This window comes from Chrysochloris asiatica, unplaced genomic scaffold (genome assembly GCF_000296735.1).
Source record: "Chrysochloris asiatica unplaced genomic scaffold, ChrAsi1.0 scaffold00077, whole genome shotgun sequence".
Classification (NCBI taxonomy): Eukaryota; Metazoa; Chordata; class Mammalia; order Afrosoricida; family Chrysochloridae; genus Chrysochloris; species Chrysochloris asiatica.
Genome location: NW_006408595.1, coordinates 10938960 through 10961376, shown reverse-complemented (window position 1 = coordinate 10961376; position 22417 = coordinate 10938960). Strand labels below are relative to the sequence as shown.

General features: G+C 39.8%; 1 protein-coding gene across 1 annotated transcript in view; it reads right to left on the bottom strand.

Annotated features, from left to right (window-relative positions):
• ANO6 (anoctamin 6) overlaps positions 1–22417 on the bottom strand; it is a 283578-nt gene that overhangs the window by 9385 nt on the left and 251776 nt on the right. The window contains exons 16-17 of the mRNA XM_006865322.1: positions 14656–14786; positions 6344–6549 (exon numbers count right to left, since the gene is read on the bottom strand). Coding sequence (XP_006865384.1) covers positions 6344–6549; positions 14656–14786 — 337 coding nt within the window. The remainder of the gene's footprint in view (positions 1–6343; positions 6550–14655; positions 14787–22417) is intronic.

The window sequence follows — 22417 nt, the reverse complement described above, 5'->3', positions numbered from 1 at the left end:
ATAAAATATAAACTGTATAAAACATATTTTGCTTTTAAATTCACTCTTAAATTAAAAAAAAATTTAAACCCATATTTTGATTTGTTTTAAACTCTGAAAATACTTATGTTGCTTCTGAAAATACTTAATAGAGAATAATAGCTGTTTACTAATTTTAATAAAATATGAGTTGTTGTTATTGTTGTTGTTAAGTGCCGTCAAGTTGGTTCTGACTCACAGCAACCCTGTATAGGGTTTCCAAGGAGTGGCTGGTGAGTTTGAATCACAGACCTTGTGGTTCAAACTGAACTTACAGTCTAGTGCTTATCCTATAGCGCTGTACCAGGACTCTAAAATATGGGTAGCAAGACTATAATAGGCTTCTGAATTCACACTGTCAGACAGACAATGATGTCTGCTTTCTATAGCAATTATATAAAAATTATCAAATATCATAAAGAAAGTCTGATGTGTTCCCAGATATAAGGAAAAAATATAGAACAATCTTAAACCTGGGTTTGGGTCAGGAACACAGCTATTAGGATGTAAAGCTGATATGAATGATATGAATTTTCCCTAATGTTTTTAAATTTGGATTTTAGATTCCTCAATATGTAAAATTGGTTTGAAGGAAGGAAAAAGTAGAAAGCATTCTTTACACCAACTTCTGTGTGAATAAGCAAAGCTAAATGATTCAGTCATTAACTGAAGCAAAAGAACAGACATGTTTTTGGCTCAACATGATTTTTAATAGTATTCATCTGAACATATGGCTTAGACACAGTGAGACCACAAACCAACAAACAAGAACTCAGGGAAAGCAAGAAAAACAACTAAGGGCTTTTCAATTGGATAAGTTCCTCCTTAGGCCCAGCTTTGTTATTTCCTCTGAAACAAAAAAACTGGTATGCGTGGGTCTGTGATGGCAGTGCTGGGGTGAGTCAAAAGGATTTCCCTCTTTTCCATTTTCAATAAACTAACTATTTTAGTTCTCATTTAACTCACTACATCTTTTCAGAGTCACCTGCAGATGTGCTTCAAGAAGCTACAAAGAGCTCAACTAGAAGAAGAAAGAAGAGGGGGAAAAAAAGAATAATATAATTTGATGAACTTGACCTATAACTATGGATGCTGTAGCTCAAAAGAGGGAACAAATCTTTACAGCAAGGATCATTCCCACCCCCTCCTTACACAGAGTAAAAAGGGATGGGCAACTTGGACATTGGCTACCCAAAATGGGGGGCGGGGAGGCTTCACAGGCAAGAAGTGATTGGCTTCCAAGCTTTCAAGAATGAATCTAGATCCAGAGGGTGCAGAGGAAAGGCAGAATCTCCACTGAGTAGTATCCAATCTGTCTAGGTGGGGCTGATGAAAGGAGATGCGGATAGGTCTCTTGTGATACAACAGTGAATAATTGTTATCAGGACTGATTGTGAGGGTTGGAAATGTAAAGGTAGATGTTTTGTAGCAAGGCAGGGAGTGATTAACTTTGCAGTCTAGAAAGTGGAGGTCCCTGGGACCATCAAGAGAGAAGAGTGGAGAGCGGGACCCTACCCAGAGAAGCAGTGACACCAGAGATGGAGGCAGAGACGATGACATGGAGAGATGGAATGGCTGGAGACTTTAGACCCAGAGAGGGAGAGGGGCTGTGTCCTGATGACCGGGGTGGGGGGGAGGGGCAGGCTTGCAGGGTATACCCTGTGGTTGGTTGATGATGCATGGAGGGGATTGTAACCATGGCAATGAAATGATATACGATAGGATGAATGTAAAGCTAATGGTCTCCCATGTAAACTATCACATAATTCACAATAAAACGTTAAAAAAAAAAAAAAAAAGAAGAAGAAGCTATAAAAACTCCAACAAGAAAGATCATTCTATTGTCTTCTGACAAGATACGTTTTCCTCCCTAAATTGAGATGCTTTCAGAGACATGCTGCAGGAGTACAAGTAAATGCAGGGTGCTTCATTTCCCACGCTGTTCTGAACACAATTTTCCATTTATATCAAAATAAATTAAAATTGGTCTTCAATAGCAGATGCTCTGGCATGATACAACAATGTCAACTCAGCTTGTTTATTGAAACAGCAGCTTTCAAATGAGTGATTTTCTACCCAACTTCTGCTCAGTACCCACCCTCAGCCCTGGTGGCTATTCTCTTGTTTTTATAGTGCAAAGTTTCCTCTTCTAGAAAGTTGGCACATTAGATTCTTGAGACACACATGAGATATGTGAGGGGTTGAGGGTATGTAAAAGGGGGCTTCGAAATGTTCATGGAAAAATGGAATTAAAAGATAATGGGATTATTATATGTGAGGGAACAGTATATAAATATTTAAATCTTATATACATATAAATATTAATACGCATGATTTTCACCCTTGAAGCTATACAAAATCCTCATATGGAAGAGAGTATTGTTTATAATTTAACTAATGTCACAACTCAAGGTGCTGTGAATGACTTAGTATGACCCTTCTAGACATTGGTTTTCTAACTCCCACCAGTGACTGGGTGGTCGTGGCTGTTATGTGCTGTTGAGTTTGCATACTCCTGGTGTGGCACTGTGAGGTAATGCACTGGACCCCCAAGGTCAGTTTGAATCTCAAGGTCAGCTGTTCAAATTCACCAGCTGCTCCTTGGAAACTTACACAGAGTCTCTATGAGTTGGAACCAACTCGATGGCACTTAATAACACCACCACCACCCTGTCCTGGTGTGTTACTGAGTCAGTTCTGACTGACTCATATACACTGAACTGCTAACCACAGTTTCAAACCCCCCAGCCGATCTTCAGAAATCCAATACAGATTGTTTGAATCGAAACCAACTCAGTGGCATTAACCAGCCTCAACAAAGGGGAGTCCTGGTGTGGCACTGTGAGTTAATGCATGGGACTACAAAGTCAGTTTGAATTGCAAGGTCGGCAGTTCAAGTTCACCAGTCATTCCTTGGAAACTCTACAAAGGGTCACTATGGGTCAGAACCAACTTGATGTCACGTAACAACAACAACATGGGGATTAATCAATTTTGCCATCCTGCTAGGCTTAAAACAAGTCATCCCACAGGCAGAAAGGGATTTCACTACCATCAAGACAGAAGAGCTAGGAGTAGAGCATGTTCTTTGGACCCGAAATTCCTGGGCTGAACTTTCTTGATCTACAAGACACAGAGCTGTGACATCAGAAACAAGAGCTGGTGAGAAGCAACAATAGAGAAATAACAGCAGCAGAACTGATTCAATACAGAGCAATGAGTGTTCTATCCTAAAGGGTAAGAAAGCTGAGTGCCTTCGGGCAGGAGTCTTGCTGGCAGAATGTGGTGATTCTGGACATTTACTGCTGGAATTAGGCTCACCAACACATGGGGTGAGAATCCCAAGTGCCGGAGGTTTGGGCAGGAGGTTTGCTGGTGGAGTGGGCGGCCTCTGAGTATCTACTGGAAGAGCTAAAAAAGCTCTGTAACTTACCTCAAAATGGCGGGAGCTAGGCCAAGGTGCCAAGTGTCAGAGGGAGTGCAGGCCCAGCTGAGAGGAAGCTGGTTCTGATCAAAGAGCTCTACCCAGGATATTCCTGAACCTGTTACTTTCCTAATAAACCCTTAACTGTGTATGCCCTGTGAGTTCTGTGCGGCCATGGCAATGGATTATGGAATCCAGCATAGAAGTTGAGAGCAGTAGCAGAGATGGTTGGTGTCAAAATTGGTAAAACAGCTGGAGGGTGGAGGCATGTCTGACCTCCACTTCATAGCATTGGCTATGGGTTGATGCTGATGGTGATTCTTTCTCCCCTTGGTGAAGTCAGATGCCACCCCCGTAAACAGTTTTCTCAGGATATTATAACATGAAGTCTAAGTTACAAGAAAAAAAACCCCAACAACTATTGGGTAAGGCCTAGTAGTAGCAATTAGCAAGCATGTATGTGCTGGTTTGCATTTGTACACATATGTACATATATACAAGGTACCCTTGGAAGTGCAACCAATACTTCATCTGTGCTAATGGAATGGAGCCATAGCATGGATACTGGGAAAAGGTTCCTAATATAATCAAACCAAATGCTTGAGGAATGGGGACTTAGAGTCAATTGGATTTTCTGGTTAGCTGAAGGTCAAACAGAAACCATTTAGTTTCAAACCCTGTTGCAGAAGAATTTTCTAAAGCATAAAAAGTTTACATTTCTGCCTTGTTTAGTAGCATATACTGAATATGACAGATTCATTCTTTTGTGACTTTGGAACTTGAAAGGTTTCACTGTCATACTTCTGAACATCAGTCTTCATTCTGTTACAGAGTGGATGTTGAAGGTACGGGTATTTGGGTGAATGGAAACTGACATATCCTAACAGTTGGTTTTTGTGTGTGATATGCAAGTTTCTCCAAAAAGTATAGATAGCCTGCAATTCAAATAAACTGAGAGTTCTTAAGAGTGGGGGTGACAGCTGAGTTTCAGATAACTTGTTTTATTGTATAAGACTGTGACCATAGCCTAGACAGTGGCACGTTTTGAAATTCTTATGGCTTTAGTTACAGTACCTGCCAGAGCCCTCAGAGTCAGTATTAATAATGATGAGTACTGAAGATGATAAAATAGCAGTAGCTGACATTCAATTAGAGCCAGGCTTTGTATATTTCATTATTAACTCATGGGCGTCCTTTAACCACCCATTGTGGTATATACTAGTCTTACAATATGTGGTAGGTTTTATCATTTTACAAAAGATAAAATGATGCTTTGACATGTTTAGATCTGGTTCGACATCTTGTAGCATGGAAGTTATGGTGATGAGATTTGGAGCTTGGGTTGCAACTCTAGATCTGCAGTGCTTAGCAACTTCCCCATGGTGAAGCTTGACTCATAGGCACTATCCAGTTCTATTCTGTTTCTAAAGGGGCTCCTGGGAAGAGGCTGTGAGCACTTGCAAGTATGGCTTGAATAAAAATAAAAATTAGAAAATAATTTTGTTGAGGAAGTTGATCTGAGAAGAAATAAGTATGAAATGGCCCTGGTTTTAAGGACATTTAATGAAATGGTGTGGTGCTGCAGGATAAACACTGAACTGTTCACTACCAGGTCGGTGGTTCAAACCCACCAGCCAGTTGCTCCTTGGAACTCCTATATGTGGGTCGCTATGAGTAGGAACCGATTCAATAGCATTTAACAACAACTATAGAAGGAGGGCCCCTAATAACTGGTGTGGGAATTGCTCTCTAACCTCCACATTGTAGGCCTGCGCAAAAAGAACACAACTGTTTTAATTAGTCCAGAATCAATTACTGCGGGCTGTTGGTGCTGTAGGATAAGTCCTAGACTTCTAAGTGCAAGGTTGGTGGTTCAAACCCACCAGATGCTCCTTGGAAACCCCAAACAGGGTTGCTATGAATCAAAACCAACTCAACAGCACATAATAACTTAATCAACAACTGAGTTTTGTGATGCTGTATAATCAGCACTGGACTGTGAACCAGAAAAGTCAGCAGTTCAATCCCACTAGCTGCTCCCCGGTAAAACTTATACAGGGTCACTATGGGTCAGAATCGACTTGACAGCACTTAACAACAACAGTATAGCTAGTTTGGAGTTAAGGTGTGGTACTGTCGAATAAACTCTGGACTACTAACCTTAAGGTTGGCAGTTCAATCTCACCAGCCACTCCTGGGAAACCCTATACAGGGTCGCTATGAGTTGGAACCGACTTGACGGCATTTAACAACAACAAAGTTGGGATACAAGCAGCACATGAAGCTGCTCTACCAATGAACAGAGTGTGACAAGCAAATAAAACAAAGAATGAGCAGAAAGAAGTAATGAGACACATCCTAAATCCTTCTCCTTGCCCTGGAGACAAGGAAGATAACACACAACTGGAATTGTACAAAGTGTTTAGGCTTCATCAGCAAATAGTTAATATTTTAAGTACATACTTTGGGATACATAGTAAAATTTGGTAGAATTATAGCTCTCATTTCAGGGTTCTAAAACTCTAAATGAATGGATATCTACTTACTTTATCAAAACACTGTTAGCTAGCTTTTACAGAATTATACTTTAATTCTCACGTGAGAATTAAGAGTCCGTACTTAGTATGATTACTACTATCATCATATTTCTACTGAATAAACCTTTATTACATAAGTAACAATAGTACAATGGTCACTCTTTGCAACTGCCTCTGTAGGAGGACTTTGCAAAATAATAATTACAGTTATTACAATTATGCTGTTTATATGGATGAGAATCATGGCATCTTCTTCTTATAAAACAAACAAGCAAACTAACAAACATTTGACTTCTTAGATAGCACTCTACTGCATTTTCAGACTTTTCAAGGTCTTTACCCTGTGAAGCCTAGGTCTACTCACATTGGTTACCACAGCCAGAATTGCTATTCCTTGCATGATGGGCTGCCACGCGCCGATGTCCTGGGCCTTTTCTGGTACCATACGTCTATACTGGGTAGTCAGTTTCCATGCGTCCACTCTTATTTCCAATATATTGTTCACCAGAGCCAACAGAGGTGCCAGTGGAAAAGAGGCCACAAATAAGGTGACGAACCCAAACTGAATAACTGTCAATGGAATGGACACACATCACGGAATGGTGGATGGATGGAAGACACACATTTTTTTCTTTACTCTTGTAAAGAAAGAGGAAGGCAAATAAAGGATTAAATCTCACAGAGAAAACATATCTGTGGTGAATGAATAACAACTTAACGTTGAACAGTGAAAGAATTCAAACAAAACACAAACATGAAATCTCGGGAAGGAAGACTAATTATAGCCCATTTTTTCATATGTATATACTTAATAGGAACAATATATTTAAAAATCTTTAATCAACCTGATTTATTTGCTGGTAACAAACTTGAGATATTCTAACTAAGCACATTATTTGTTCTCAGTGTTGAAATAATGGAGTGTTAGAAGATTTGCGACTCTGAATAGAAAAATAAAATGAATATTGTGGGAGACTCTAACAAGTTAAAAAGAAATAAGAAATGTACCTTTGGGAAGGTTATGCTTACAAAATGTTTGCAGAGATGACTGAAAATAGGCAAATGAGCAAGTTCCCCTGAGCCAACAAATGCAAACATAGCATACAGAGAATTTATAATATTACATATCATAGAAATATATGTGATAAAAAGCATCTTAGTAAGTAATAATATAATCCTTCTTTAGAGCTTTATCTTGAAGTTTTTATAGTTCATAAACCAGAGAGCTAAAACAAAAAAAAAAATTAACAACTTTAGACCCTTCTCTCCTAAACAGCAGACATTGGTGTGGCATTGTTGGATACACACTTGACTGCAAGGTCGGTTTGATCTGCAACGTCAGTGGTTCAAACCCATCAGTTGCTCTTCAGAAACCCTATTCAGGGTCGCTATGAGTTGGAACTGTCTGATGGCACTCAACAACAACAATACAGATATGGACTCCTGGTGTGGCACAGTGGGATCAGCACTGGATTTTCAACTACAAGGTTGGAGTTTCAAACCTACATGCTGCTCCTTGGAAACACTATACAGGGTTGCTATGAGTAGGAACTGACTTGGTGACACTAGTACAGATATAGGAGACTTGGTAGTATAGTGGGTTATGCATTGGGCTGCTAACAGCAATGTTAGCAGTTTGAGTCCACCAGGTGCTCCATTGGAGAAAGATGAGGCTTTCTGCTCCCAGTAAGATTTAGTCTTGAAAACCCTATACAGGGTTGTTATGAGTCAGAATTGACTCCACGAGACACCACCACCACCACAAATATGGGAACCCAAAGGCATTGTAGGATACGTACTGGATTGCTAACCACAAGTCTGCTGTTGGAGCCTACCAGTCGCTCCATAGGACAAAGATGAGACTTTCTGCTTCAGTAAAGTTTATAGCCTCAGAAACCTCATATAAGATTATGAGTCAGAAATGACTACACAGTTCTTAACAACAATATACAGATATGGAGTTCCTGGGTGGTGTAAACTGGTTAACACACTTGACTGCTAACCACAAGGTTGGAGTTTCAAGTCCACTCAGAGGCACCTATTCTAAAAAAAAGAAAAAAAAAATCTGCTGTAAAAACCTTATTGAGTATAGATCTACTCAACACATATGGAGTTCACCATCGTCACAACACACTCAATGGCAATTGATGATACAGATAAGCAAATAAGATTGTAAGGAGTGGAAAACATATAATCTCTTTAGGGCTATTTTTCTCAGACAAGGGCCAAGAACCACACTGGCTAGGATTGTGGAGACTGTGGTTACACAGGAGGAGCTGGTAGCATTTGGTTCTGGTCTAAGAGGCCAATGGCATGTTGTAGAAGGATGTGGTGAGGCAAGGAATTCAGACAGACAGGGACCAGGGTGGGTGATGTTTCAGAGTCAGGAGCAGCAGCACTGAGCAGTGTCTACAACTCATCCAGAGTGTGTACTCTGATGATCTCTGTTTCTCCACCACTCAACCCTAAATTAACTCCCTGTCTGTAGGGGTCAGACAAGTCACAGAAAGTTGCAGAGTTGATGCAGAGCAGGCTGTGGCAAACTGGCAAGTGCAATTCCTACTAAAAGGGAAATTGACGGGTACCATGTTGGAAACTGAGCCCAATGTTAAAAATACCAAGGAGAAAAGATGCCTTTTATAATGATAACAAAAGCACAGATTATTTAGGAATAAATTAATGAGAAACACAGAAATGTTAATAATAGTTGGTTTTAAAAATAAGAAAATAAAAAACCAGAAAATAAAGGAATTAATGAAGGGCAGGGTATACCATACTCCTGACCTGGTAGTCACAAATTTGGAGACATATCAAGTTTTTGTTTCCACAAAGTAGTTCAGAAGGCAGTGAAATCCGGTTAATAATCTCCAATGGATTTTAAGGAAAGACCTGAAAAATGACTCTAAAGGGTTTTAAGAAATACAAACAAACAGATAAAACACTAAGAAAGGATGTTTGTACTGACAATGTTAGGAACATTCTGAAATAGAAGAATAAAATGCAAGTAGCTCTAGGAGACACTAAAAGAGTATTATAATGTTATGGTAATTGAAACAGTTTAGCACCAGTATGAATTAGACTAGATTCCAAGCATAGATGCAAATATTCACAGGATTTCAGTGTTTGTTGTTGTTGTCAGGTGCCATCGAGTCGGAACCGACTCATAGCGACCCCATGCACAGCAGAACGAAACAATGCTTGATCCTGGGCCAACCTCACCACCGCTGCCACCCCCGAGTCCATCAATGATGCCACCTGGTCGATCCATCTCGTTGGAGGTCTTCCTCTTTTTCTCTGACCCTCCACCCTACCCAGCATGACATCCTTCTCCAACGATTGTTTCCTCCGGACTACATGTCCAAAGTAGGAGAGACGAAGCTTAGCCATCCTGGCCTCCAAGGAGCACTCTGGCTGCACTTCTTCCAAAACAGATCTATTGGTTCTTTTGGCAGTCCATGGCACCCTCAGTATTCTCCTCCAACACCACAACTCAAAGGCATCAATTCTTCTACGATCCTCTTTATTCACTGTCCAGCTTTCGCTGGACAAGATTGACACTGAAATTTCAGTGTTTAGTATATTATAAAATGATGTTTCAAATCAGTGGATTCAAGTATCGCAACAACTAGCTAAATTATTGGAAAAATTGGTATGGAGCTCTCCTCTCTTTTGACATCAAAATAAATTACAGATGAATTAATTTTTTAAATGGAAGAATAAGGCACCAAAAAAATAACAAAAACCAAAGAGTATGTATAATCTATTCTGACACCCAAATGATAAGAATGTTCTAGAAACTTTTAAAACCAAGAACCTTCCAAAAAATGAAAAGACTGATGCATTTAGCAAGACAAAAAAATCACTCATTGAGGAAACAAAAATAGCCCTTGCCTGAAACTTTTTCATGTCCTGGTGTGGTGCTGTTAAATAAGCACTGGATTGCGTATCACAAGGTCAGCAGTTCAAACCCAGCAGCCGCTTCTTGGAAACCCGACACAGGGTCACTGTGAGTTGGAATTGACAAGGTAGCACTTAGCAGCAGCAACAACACTGCTGCCATTACTTTCTGTGTTTTTTTTCCCTTTACTTTATAGTCATGTTTCTAGAAGGCAGTGTCTACTCTGATGATCTGTTTCTCTACCACTCATTTTCTCCTCAAAACCCTACACTCTGCACTGAAGGAATCAATGGGTCGGGTAAAGAATTAAAGGACCCTGCTGCTAGCCAGAAAATCCACCCAAAGACACCTTGGGACAAAGCACTGGAGATGTCCTTTCCAAAACTGAAAATTCTATGAAGCACAGTTCTGTTCTGACACACATGAGGTCACCATGAGCCTGAACTGATTCGTAGGCAGCAGGTTTATTGCATTGAAACTACTCTTGTTAACTTCATTAGGGAGCTGTCTGTTTTAAAGTCAATGTACATTTTATTTGTGTCTGTTCTGATTTCGCAATGCAGTTCACAACTGAACTGGCTGCAATCAGTTGAAGTCCTGTTTTAAATGTTCCCTTTTCCTATGGCTTCATCTTCAGTTCTCTGTCAACCTCTCTTGATTCACTCTCATGTCCTTACCTGAGGCTCCTCTGAGCTCCTGATTTGTTTGTCCTACTTTCTTGGATGTTTTATAGACAGACACTTTACACCTAGTATAGCCATCATTTCCTGAAACCAGTTCCTCTTCTTGCATCCTTTCCTGCTCATTCAGTCTCGTGGAAATTATCTTAGACAATTCTATTCCATATCTGCCATAGAATAGTTGTTAATGTTGTTAGGCACCGTAGAGCTGATTTTCAATCCACAGCAGTTAATGTGACAGAGTAGAATAGTCCCGTAGTATTTTCTAGGCTGTAATCTTTATGGGAAGGAGCTCTGGTAGCGTAGTGGTTACGAATCGGGCTGCGAACCTAAAGGTCAGCGGTTCGAAACTACCAGCTGCTCTGCAGGAGAAAGATGAGGCTTTCTACTCCCGTAAGGATTTACACCCTCGGAAACCCTGTTCGGGGTCGCTATGGGTCGGAACCGACTCGACGGCACGTAACAACAACAACAATCTTTTTGGGAACAGATCACTAAGTCTTTGTCCCAGAGTTGTTAGAGGGGTTTGAACCGCAAGCCTTTCAGGTAGCATCCAAGCACTTAACCACTGTGCTACCAGAGCTTATGGACATAAAATTAGTCACCTTTTGACATGCAATCAAATATGTTCCTTGTCTCTAGTGCTGTATCCACAACCTCAATTTAGTTGCCTACCACTTGTTGTCTGGGTTAGCTGCTATTGCTATAGCCTTCTGAAAGATCTCCCTCAAACCAATATGGCCCCGCTCCAAAATAGTATCTTCTATCTTGCTGCAAGAATAACATAGCCACGACTCTCTTGCTTACAAATATTACAATGGACTCCTCTTCCTGTAAGTATCAAGTTCAAGTTCCTAGGCTAAGTACAGGACACCCATCATGACATGGGCTTTGCTTTCCTGATAGTCTCACCCACGGAGCCTTTGTCCTATCCATATTCTATTTATTTGGCATTTTTTGAACCTGTCAAACTATTTCATGACTTTGTGCTCTGAAAGGTGTCCACCTCTCTGCATGAAGCATCCTTTCCCATCATCATGTTTTAGATCACTAACTTCTACTCACTCTTCAAAATTCAGTTCAAATTTCACTTTCTCTAGAAAACTTACTTTGCATCCACCTTCTTAGTGACCCACTAAGTGCTCACCCCTTCTCACCTGGCTCTGTGAGGGCAAGGACCAAGTCTAACCTGTCCCTGGCAACTAATACAGTACAGTGGCAAAAGCTAAGTGCTCAATGAATGTTCACTGAATGGACTAATAGATGAAGAGAGAAATGTGCAAATCCTCTTCATTTATCTAGCTAGTAAATGGCAATGCAAGTGATGGGCATGGACACAGCAGAGATGAGGGAAGCAGGGAAGGAAGGCTGAGTCTTGGAGAGTGCAGGGAGGTTTCAGTAGGGATAGTGTTGGGAGGGGAGGCAAAGAAAAGGGGGGTACAAGATATTGAAGAAGAACTGATGTTAATTACAGTAAGTTAAATGGAAAAAAATAGTATGTGAAACTCATTTTTAATGGATTTTTAAAACCGAGCTTGGATATTGAAGAAGATAATGTCATATTAACATGGCAGAGTAGAGGAGGCAGTATCAGCAACAAACAGGGTTCCCTTCATCATTTTGCTACACTTAATTTATGGCATCAGCTCACTGAGGAGGTACCAATGCATTTACAAGATACCTATGTCTATGCTGTATAGCACTCTTTGTATAAAATGGTATCTTCCGATGTTTAGATTTTAAGACTGGAAAGACGATTTCTCTTATGTTCTGTGTCAGGAAGTTCTTGGAAGTCAGGACCAAACACTCTGGGAATCAATCATGGTTAACACTCCAGGGTTAGTCTGGCAATCTCAAAGGCTGTTCTGAAATTCACTAATAAAATTTGTCTTAAAAAAATAATACGTCATTCAGATCTTGGTGTGAGTTGGTGAGGCAGTACTGCAAAACCAGCCAACAGTTGTATGTGTTGAAACTCCACTTTATAAATACTCATGAGCACTCAGTTCCAAGCACTGAGAAGGTGAGGACTGAAAAAAAGTAAATGGCTTGATAGTTACTTCCAACACAAGCTGGGGAGAGAGGCATGCAGAAATTATATTAAATATAATTAATAAAGGCATACCATATATTAAGTACCAGACTCAAGATAGGTAGCAAGTACTGTTAAGACTTAGAGAAAAGAATAGTAAATATATATTAAAAGTTGAGAAATATCACTGGAGCTAAGTAGGAATTCACCAGATAGAAAAGAGGGGAGAAGGTGCTTCAGACAGAGGTGAGTTCCAGGTCCCTCCATGGGGCAGAGGCAACAGAGCTGGATGGCCAGGTGCAAAGCCCAAAGATGGGTGGAGGATCCCTGGGTTATTTGCCACAGATGGGAATATCATTCATTAATATGGGGAAACAAGAAGAAGGGGGCTGTTTGGTGGTGAGACCATTCTCAAAGACATTCAATATTTATTTTTTGGAGGAACAAAAACATGTCAAAAGGCAATGGAAATTTTGTCTTCTACAGACAAAAAATAAATTTCACCCTACTATTGAATAAAGAATAACAGCTGTGTACTCTTAGAAATTGATTAGTTTTTCTAAGTCACTAGGTATTACTTGCATCGTAGGAAAACAATTTCATAAATCTAAAAATCTGTCTATAACAGCTGTTACTTTATCTTTCCTTGTAAGGTAGGATGAGGTCAAATTATATGAAACTATAAAGCCATATCAGCTTCCCTACCACTCTAAAACATAACCATTTCCTCTCATCCAATGCCATTCCTTTGACTATTCAGCTATAGAACAAAACAAAACTTTTATCACGTTTCTTTTTTATGTGCTAAAATAATAAATGGCATACTATTAATGTTGATAATAGCTCCAAAAAGAAATATTTGCGATTATGACTCATTTTAGAATAAGAGGTAATTGTCTTGTAGTCTTTTTGGAAATAAACAGACAGAGTAGTTCTACATTATGTTCTGCAGCTACACCTTTAACAGAACTTGGTCACAAAACAGAAAAAAAGGAAAACTGAAATTCAAATCAGACTCCAGCCTGCTGCAAAGTATTGTTGACTGAAGAAGCCACAAGATGAACCTTTCACTCACTGAAGGCAGCAGATGTGTTTCCATGTATAATGTATATTTTTAAAAGCAATTATTTTATATATAGAATGTGATTTAATAAAACTGCCCTCTATCTGCAGACTTGTAAACAGGAACCACAAAAGGGTGTCTGCAAGATGCATAAAGTTTCATGCATATATGCAAGACCTGTCAACAAAATTGTTGTGCCTCCTTTTCTATTCTCCTAAGCTTAAAAATATTGTAATTCAATGCAATGGTTAGCTGAAAGGGCAGATAGAAAACATGTAGATTGTTAGCCTTCTATTAGATATAAGTGTGTCATGCATAATAGAAAAGATGGTGTTTCTTATGGAAATCTAGTTTGAGGTGCATCCATTTAAAGGCAACTTAGAGTTCAAAATCAAGTTCAACTGAAGAGAAATGGAGCCCAAGCAAATAATATGTAAACGGACAAAGACATTTGGGAAGGAGGGGACTGTGCCAAATCTTAGTTGCAAATCAGCAGAATGCTTCTGAATTCAGCCAGTGATTAGCCATGGCATGGTCACTGAAGGAACTGGGCAGAAACCATCCGCCAGAAGACATGGACATGCTGCCAAAGGCAGCAGTGAGGTAAGGAAGTGAGTACCTTGTGACCATCCCTGTCACAAATACCATTCTCCAACAGGCTTTCTTAAATGGTGCAGTTCAAAAGTCTACCAGCCTATGTGGACTCGGCTATAAACTGAATCACACTGAGTTCATTCTCAGACTACAGAGTTCGAATGCTTGATAATTAATACTGAAAATGTACCTCAATGAATATTCCATTTCATTGCTTGGTAATAAACCACATGCATATTGACAAAGATGCATATAGTTACCTTATTTGAAAGTTTGATTGTATGATTTTATCAAGTGGGGAAAAACATTTCAATAAGCTAAATCATTATTTGGTTCAATAACAGATGCTTCTGAAATTCAAAACATACTTCACCATACTTGCATGATTCAGACTTTGTGGATTACTTACTCATTTCAAGATATTCATAAAATAATCCCAGTTTGCCTATGGGCTGCAAATGGTAGTCCTGTTCCCATCTTGGGGTTATCTTTTCTGATCCTGAAACTCTGTGATACCGTCCGATTAGATTCATGATCCAGCTGCCAAAAGGATCAAATTATAAATTAGAATTTTATCAGACCAAGGTTATAAAAGTATTTTGCTGATATCTCAAAGCTGAACACCCAATCTTTCCCAAAATGAGTTTCATGTTTTCCTGCTAAATGTAGAGCAATACAATTTATTTATTTTTTCCTGCCTCCTGTGCTGAAATATTTTGAAATATAAGACTCTGTATGTATCTGTACTTGTCAAAACTGCAATTGTTACTATTTTTCCTCTGGATAATTTAATTTTTAAAAGATACTTTCTTCATTTGACTAATTTTAAACCTTTTTTCCCCTCCCTGTTATTCAACAAGGTCTTTCCATTGTGAAAACCACCAGGGTTGAAGTTGGATTGCACCTTGTCCTTCCCACCCCAGTTTGGCATGACTGAGATAGACTACAGTGACAGAGCAGCTCTACATTAAGAAGACATAAAATGTACAAAAGGAGAAAACCCACTTTAAGTTTCTCAGTGGAGAGGAGAAAGTGTGAATGGCAATGAAAGGCAGAGGGCAGTGGATGCAAAAATGTGGTGGGAAAATTCCGTTATCTTTAAATTTCATTCTTTCATGAATTTTTTGAAGCCCCCTCATATAGCACTCCTGGAATGTAAGAAGTCTAGCTAACATGAACTTTTTAGAAAGCAATTTAGTATTACTTATCAAAAGCCTTAAATATGCTCCTAAGTGTTTACTCAGTGATTCTACTTTTAGACTCTTTCAAGAAAATAATCAGTATACAAATAGAGAATATTTATATTGTTGCAGTATCCTTTATCATATAAATGCTCAGACACAGAAAACTATTTAGCACATATGAATATAATGCAGACATTAAATGTTTTCAAATAATTTTTAATAATAGGGAAAATTTTCATGACATACTGCTTAGTTAAAAGCCAATCATCCAGCAATATTTATTCAGTATTTCTTGTGTGACCAAGTGTTGGGATTGAAGGTGAGGATATGGAGTAAGTAAATGGAGATGCATCCTATCTTGGGTACTTTTGTATGACAAATACTAAAAGAAGATCATGTCCTACTATTTAACAAGGCACAGAATGGGTGGTATAAATGGTTAAGTTCTTGACTACTAGCCCCAAACTGATCATTTGAGTGCCCCCAGTGGTGCCTAGGAAAAAGAGCCTGGACCTCTGCTCCTCCCCAGGGCAGCCTTGAAAGCTGTTTGTAGCACACGAGACTGACACACGAGGCTGCTATGAACTGGGATCGACTTGACAGCAATTTCTTTTTTTGCTGGTTAGTACTTAACAAGGGACCCAATTTAGTCAGGAGAATCAGAGAAAGCTTCCCTGAGTAAGTGAAATTTATGCTGAGACTTGAAGGATGAGCCAAACAAAGGACATATATTATGACCCCAATCCTATTTATGTAATTAAGAGCACCAAAGCCGTATTATACAATATTATGGCTTTCCAAACCCCACTTATTGGAAATAGTTCCCTTTGCTCCTGGGGTTCTTCCCATTCTGGCTCTCCCAGATACCTAAACCTAGATGATCACTCCTTTGCTTGTAACCCTTTCCTCTAAAATCCCCTAACTATTTGGCAAGATCGTCCAACAAGACACAATGCCCTGAATATTTGGAAGCACCTTCTTGGTCTTAGAAGCCTATGTAAGACTAGGAGCAGACGACAATGGCATTAAAACACTGAAGGCTGAGGTGGATGGAAAGGTCTGGACTTCTAGTCAGAGGACACGGTTCAGATTCTAAGTATGTCCCTTCCTAGCTGTGTATTCATCCACAAGTCTCTTAGCCAATCTGGATTTTCAGTTTCCTCTTCTAAAACTGGGGGTTATGATGATTACCACATAAGAGCATGACGGTGGTTGTGTCTAGCCTAGTGCCAAGGACATAGCAAGTACCCAACCAAAGACAATGGAATCAAAGGGAACTGCCTTCTGTTCTCTCAAAAAACCAAGAGGCAGCATACAGGTGAGGACAAAAGGAGCAGGTGAGGGGTTTTACTGTCCCAGTGAGGGAATCCTTTCCAAACACAAGGAAATAGTGTTCCCTAGGAGCAGAACTTAAATCTACCTCTACCAACAGCAGAACATATGGTAGGGAGGGCCCAGAAAGGGTCTAGGTATATGTGTAGGTATATACTTTCAGGTATATGTGGTCAACAATAGCACCTCTGTTTCACCGTGAACAGAAGTGGTGTTATCATCTTTCCCTATACAACACTCCAGTGACCAAAGTAAATGATAGGTGTCACTACATCTTGCCTGTCCATCCATCCATCCATCCATCCATCCATCCATCCATCCATCCAACGACCTAACCCTTGCCTGGCATTGCAGTGAAAACAACAGTCAGAAATTCCTGCACTCACAAAGTGCCAATTTTAATAAGTCACAGAGAAAATAAACAAAATAGAGTATGGGGGCTGAAGGTAAATGCTGTGGAAAAAAACAAAGAAAGGAATGGAGAGTCCATATGTTTGGATTGGAAGGAGTAGGATGGGACCAAAAGAGACCTCACTGAGATTTGAACAGGATGTGAAGGAGGTAAAAGGCAAGCTCCTGAGGGGGAGAATGTTCTAGGCAGAGGGAACAGGGGCTACAAAGAACCTGATGCAGGAGTAGACCTTCCAGTAGGAAACAAGAATCCATTGTGAAGATATCAAAGTACTTATCAAAGGGAAAATGAGAGAATTTCAAATTTGATAAAATAAGTCCAAGACCCTATTTTAAACCAAACAAAAGTTAAATGACTTTCAGATCATAGTGCAGAGCTAGGAGAAAACAGCCTTGCTTGTGTAACAACTACTAGTTTACTCTCTCTAGAGTTGCCTGTTGTCTCTTCCATTCTAGGCTCTTTTTTTGTTTGTTTGTTTCTTCTCCTGTCTCAAAGCTTTGTAGGCCAGATGAATGCTTCCTTTTGTCATGGCAATTTGTCCTGAAGAGAAATCTGAGCTGGCAGTGAAATGAAGTGTGCATCTATAAAGACTCTTGTCCCCTAAAGCAACAGAATGGCTGGCCTGTGATTTACCAGGCCTGTGGTGTACTCATGGAGTTCATCAGAGGAGGCACAACAGCAAACAACTTCAAATGCAGATATCAACATCAGGCTGGGCTGCAACTGATTAAACATGATTGTATGGATTTCAGACTTGGACAATGAGAAATCGTTACTTGACTGTACAGGCAGTTGCTGTTCAGAACACTGAGCCGAACCCCATCCTCTCCATTGTGTGCACACACATTGCAGAGACACATAGACACGAAGTGTAAGATAAGAAAGACACGCAGTTCTCTATGCTGGGTTTCCCACTGCCATGGGTCTCAGTATAAAGTTTTCACTGACCATTACCCAAGTTTTACTAAGGGGAGATTTAGCTAGGAGAGAAATGCCCCCATTTCACAAATGTTTCCCAACTCCTTACTTATTAATGACATTATAGAAATAGTGTAACTGTGGAAAGTAGAGGGGATATGGTATCAGACAACCCTGAATCTGAACCCACATTCCTCTGCTTACTACAGAAACTCTATTCTTATCTCTAACATGGAGTGACAAAACCTACAGTGCCCAGGTTGTCACAAGGATTACATGATTCCAGTCTGGTAACACATCAGAACCCCTGGGCAGGATTCTCTGACCAGTGCAAATTTCATATGGCTGAGACCAACTATAAGAATGGTCCAAGTGATTCAGAATCAAGGCTCAGGGACACAGTGCTGCCTGCGTGGATGACTCCCCCTTTAACACTTGCAAGCATGACATGGGGCACTTGTTAAAAAGCGCCCCAAGTGAAAGTTCTGAAATCAGTCAAGCCTAAGGTCTGATCTGAAATCTGCAGTTACAAAACCATTCCAGATGCCTTCAGATGCAGGTGGTGCTAGAGGGCACCTATATCCATCACTCTCATGACACCCAAACCTGAGATGACTAGTTTGGGTTTTTATTGATGTATTTTTTGTTCTGCCTTAAAACTTTCAGCCTCAGCCTCTTGCTGAATCCTCTCCATGCCCCCAGAGAACCAGGAGTTTTTCAATCTGGGCCAGGAACCCATCACCATTTGGACTTGGGATGAAACCTCTGTCCTGGCAATCACTTGCATCACCAACTCACCAGGTCTTTCTTCTCAGGCTGCACAGAACCCACCACCCCCGCTGTGTATGTAAAAGTCATTCTGATTCACTTTCTTTTCTGAGCTATAGACTCAGCCTCTGGTTCAGTTTTCTTGTGGTGAACCAGTCATCTGTAGTAGGGAACGGTGAACTGTATTCCATCCATCTCTGTCCCTGGATCTTTAGATTGTCCATTGGGCTGCGATTCTAGCGCAGGGAATCTGAACTGGGACTGGGCATCAGAATCATCTACAGAACTTAAAAAATAAACACAAGTGCCCAGAGCCTCCTTGGAAATCGGAGTTACTGAACTTAGGATGAACTTCAGCTTTGGAATTTTACCTGACGTTCTCAAGCTATCTTTTCTAGACTTGTACCATCAAACTGCTAGATAGCTCTTCCCCTGACCACACCTAGAAGCCTCTCCTTCTAGTAAGGATTACAGAAGAATTTCCTTAGGAATTTATTCTGCATGCAGTATAACAACTAGCATCCTAAGTTGCCCTGTACTTATTATGTACAAACCGGGGTATGAAAAAACACTTTCAACCTCATTTTCTGTTTCTAGCTTCATTATCATATTTAACCACTTACAAAAGACAATCATCAATTCTACTTGGGACATTCAATAGTATTTCCACCTAATAATGTTGAAGTACAAGTACCCCTCATTATCTGAATTTATTCTGTTTCTGAGTTTACCATTAGCGAACTTGAACAGTAAGGGATATCTCTATTCAGGACTCTTACTGTAGGGTCACTATGATTTGGGATCGACTCTATAGCAGTGGGTTTATTATATGTATCAGGCTCATCCCCTATCAAAATATTTCTTGAGAAGTGATATTTCTCCCCATAACAGTTCATGTTTCTTATTTGCAAGAAGCCCATACCTACTATGGAAACATATAAACAGAAAACATATAAAGGAAGAAATTAATACCCATTCAACAATACAAACATCAAAGGACGATGCTATAAGCATTTTGGCATATCTGAATTGAATTATTTTCTTTAGCATTTTACTATCAACATGTCTTCAGAGTGAGCTACTTAAGGCAGGAACTGTACTAGTTTTTCTGTCAGGCTAAAGAAAATTCCTGGAATGCTTCAACCATCAAAATACAAAGTAAAGACCTGTTTCTTTCTAGGCTATACTGGTAAGGTGCAAGGGTCTGAGCTTGTTCTCTGGGTTCAGCAATCCTTCCGATTTACATATTTGAAGCATGTTGTTAGGTGCTGCTGAATCCATTCCAATTCATAACAACCCCATGTGACAGAGTAGAATTGCTGCACAGTGTTTTCTAGGCTGCAGTCTTTAAGGAAAGAGACCTAGTGGTTGGCTGCTACCAGAAAGGATCATGGTTTTGAACACACCAACTGTTCTGGGGGAGACAATTGTGGCAGTCTATTTCTATAAAGGGCATGGCCATGAAAACCATATGAGGCACCTCTGCTCTGTCCTATCTGGTTGCTAAAGCCTTACTATGAATCATAATTGACTTGAAGGCAATGGGTGTGGTTTGGTGTTTAATCTTTTAGGGAGCAGATTGCCAGATCCTTCTCCCATGGAGCTGATGGGTGGGTTCACTGCCAAACTTTTGGTTAGCAGTCAAGCACTTAATTGCTGAACTAGGACTCCTGATTTGAAACAGAGGAGTTATTCATTCACTCAATGAGTTACTACTGAGTGCCTATTACATGCCAAGTAATAGTCTAGGTACTGGAGAGAACCAAGAGGGCATCTAGGTTACTGTGCCAAACATGCGTCCATTCTTGTTCCATGAACTTAGTCAAGGGTATGGACCAGAGTTCATGATGAAAAAACAATTCTTTTAGACATGTTTAAGTAGTGTGAAAACAGTTGTTGACTTATAAGCCATTCTCTCGCTTCCTGTGTATTTTTAGGATGGGTGTAGTTTGGGATAGCAAGGGTAATTGATATATCTTTGGCATGTTAGGTTTTGTATAGAAAATGAAGAAAATTGGCAAATAAAAGAAGAAGTGACGAGAATAGCTCAAGCTACCCTCTGCTTTGGCTAACACTTAACATTCCCACTTTTCAAACAAAGGAAAAATAATTTAAAACATACTGTCTATATATTTTAGGCCAGGAGTAGAAATATCTGAAGGTTGAGTCTGATCACTGTAATTTTCAGTAATGGGCTTACTTGAAGTGAAGGTATAAACAGACCATGGATATTATATTACATCTTTTATTTTAAAATAGTTTATTGAACACATTTCATTTCATTTCATGTCATATGAATTTTCCAATACAAGTTTAGGAAATATACTCTCTCCCCTTAATGTTCAGATCAGAAAATAGATTGCCGGAATTAGTCACCAAAATTTAGTGTTGGACACCTACTTCAGAAAATGCTTTAGTAGTTTAAGCATAGCACTCAGCCTTTCCTCTATTTGCTATATTTATTTTTATACAGAAACAAATATGGATTATTTGTGCTAGCCAAGCTTCATTTATCAGGAAAAAAACTGAGTTCAGTCTCAACTAGAGGAAGATAAAAAAAAAATTTGATAAAGGAAACAAGTGTAAATTGCTACAATTTGATGAACTTGACCTATACTTATGGATGAAGTAGCTCAAAATACCAACCGAAAGGGAAGGAGTCTTCACATCAAGGATCAAGCCTATCCCCTCTGTATACAGGGTTGATAGGTATGGGCAACTTAGACATTGGCTACCTAAAATGGGGCAAGGGGCATCAATAAAGGTATGAAGTGACTGGCTTGCAAGTTTTCAAGAGGGAGTTTAGTTTCAGAGTGTGTGGGGGAAAGCAGAATCCGTGAAAGGTGATGGGGATAAGATTTTATGATCCAATAATGAGTAATTATTGTCATGACTAGTTGCGACTGTCACAACTGTAAAGGTAGAAGTTTTGTAGGAAAAAGAGGGGAGTAGTTCATCTTACATTCTAGGAACAGAGGATCCTAGGACCATCAAGGGAGGATAGCAGCTAAGGATTCTAGACTCATGCAAAGAGAAAAGCTGTGTGCTGGTGGCCAGGATGCAGGCTTGCAGAATGTGCCCTTTGGTTGTTTAAATGATTATATATTCCTGAGTGTTTTTGTGTACATCCCGCTCTGCCCTGTCCCCCCCATCCCCCCTCAAAAAAAAGGTGGTGGGGGGGGATAAAAGCAAATACTATTGAATACTGATACACAGAATGGACTGGAATTGCAATGAACCGATCCATTGGTTAGCAGCCCAATGTTTAACCCATTTTGTCATCAGGGTTTCTCTAGCAGTCTATTTACACTAAAATCAAGCTAAGGGAGTATAGCTCTACTCTGACACACTTCTTTTCTGACAAACAACTGCCTCTTGGTCCAGGTACAGATTCCCACAATTAAGTGTTCAGGAATACTCATACTTCGCAATGTTGTCTATAGCTTGTCATGATCCACACAATCGAAAGCTTTCGCATATTTAATAAAGCACAGGTAAACATCTTTCTGATATTCTCTGATTTCAGCCAAGATCCATCGGATATCAGCAATGATATC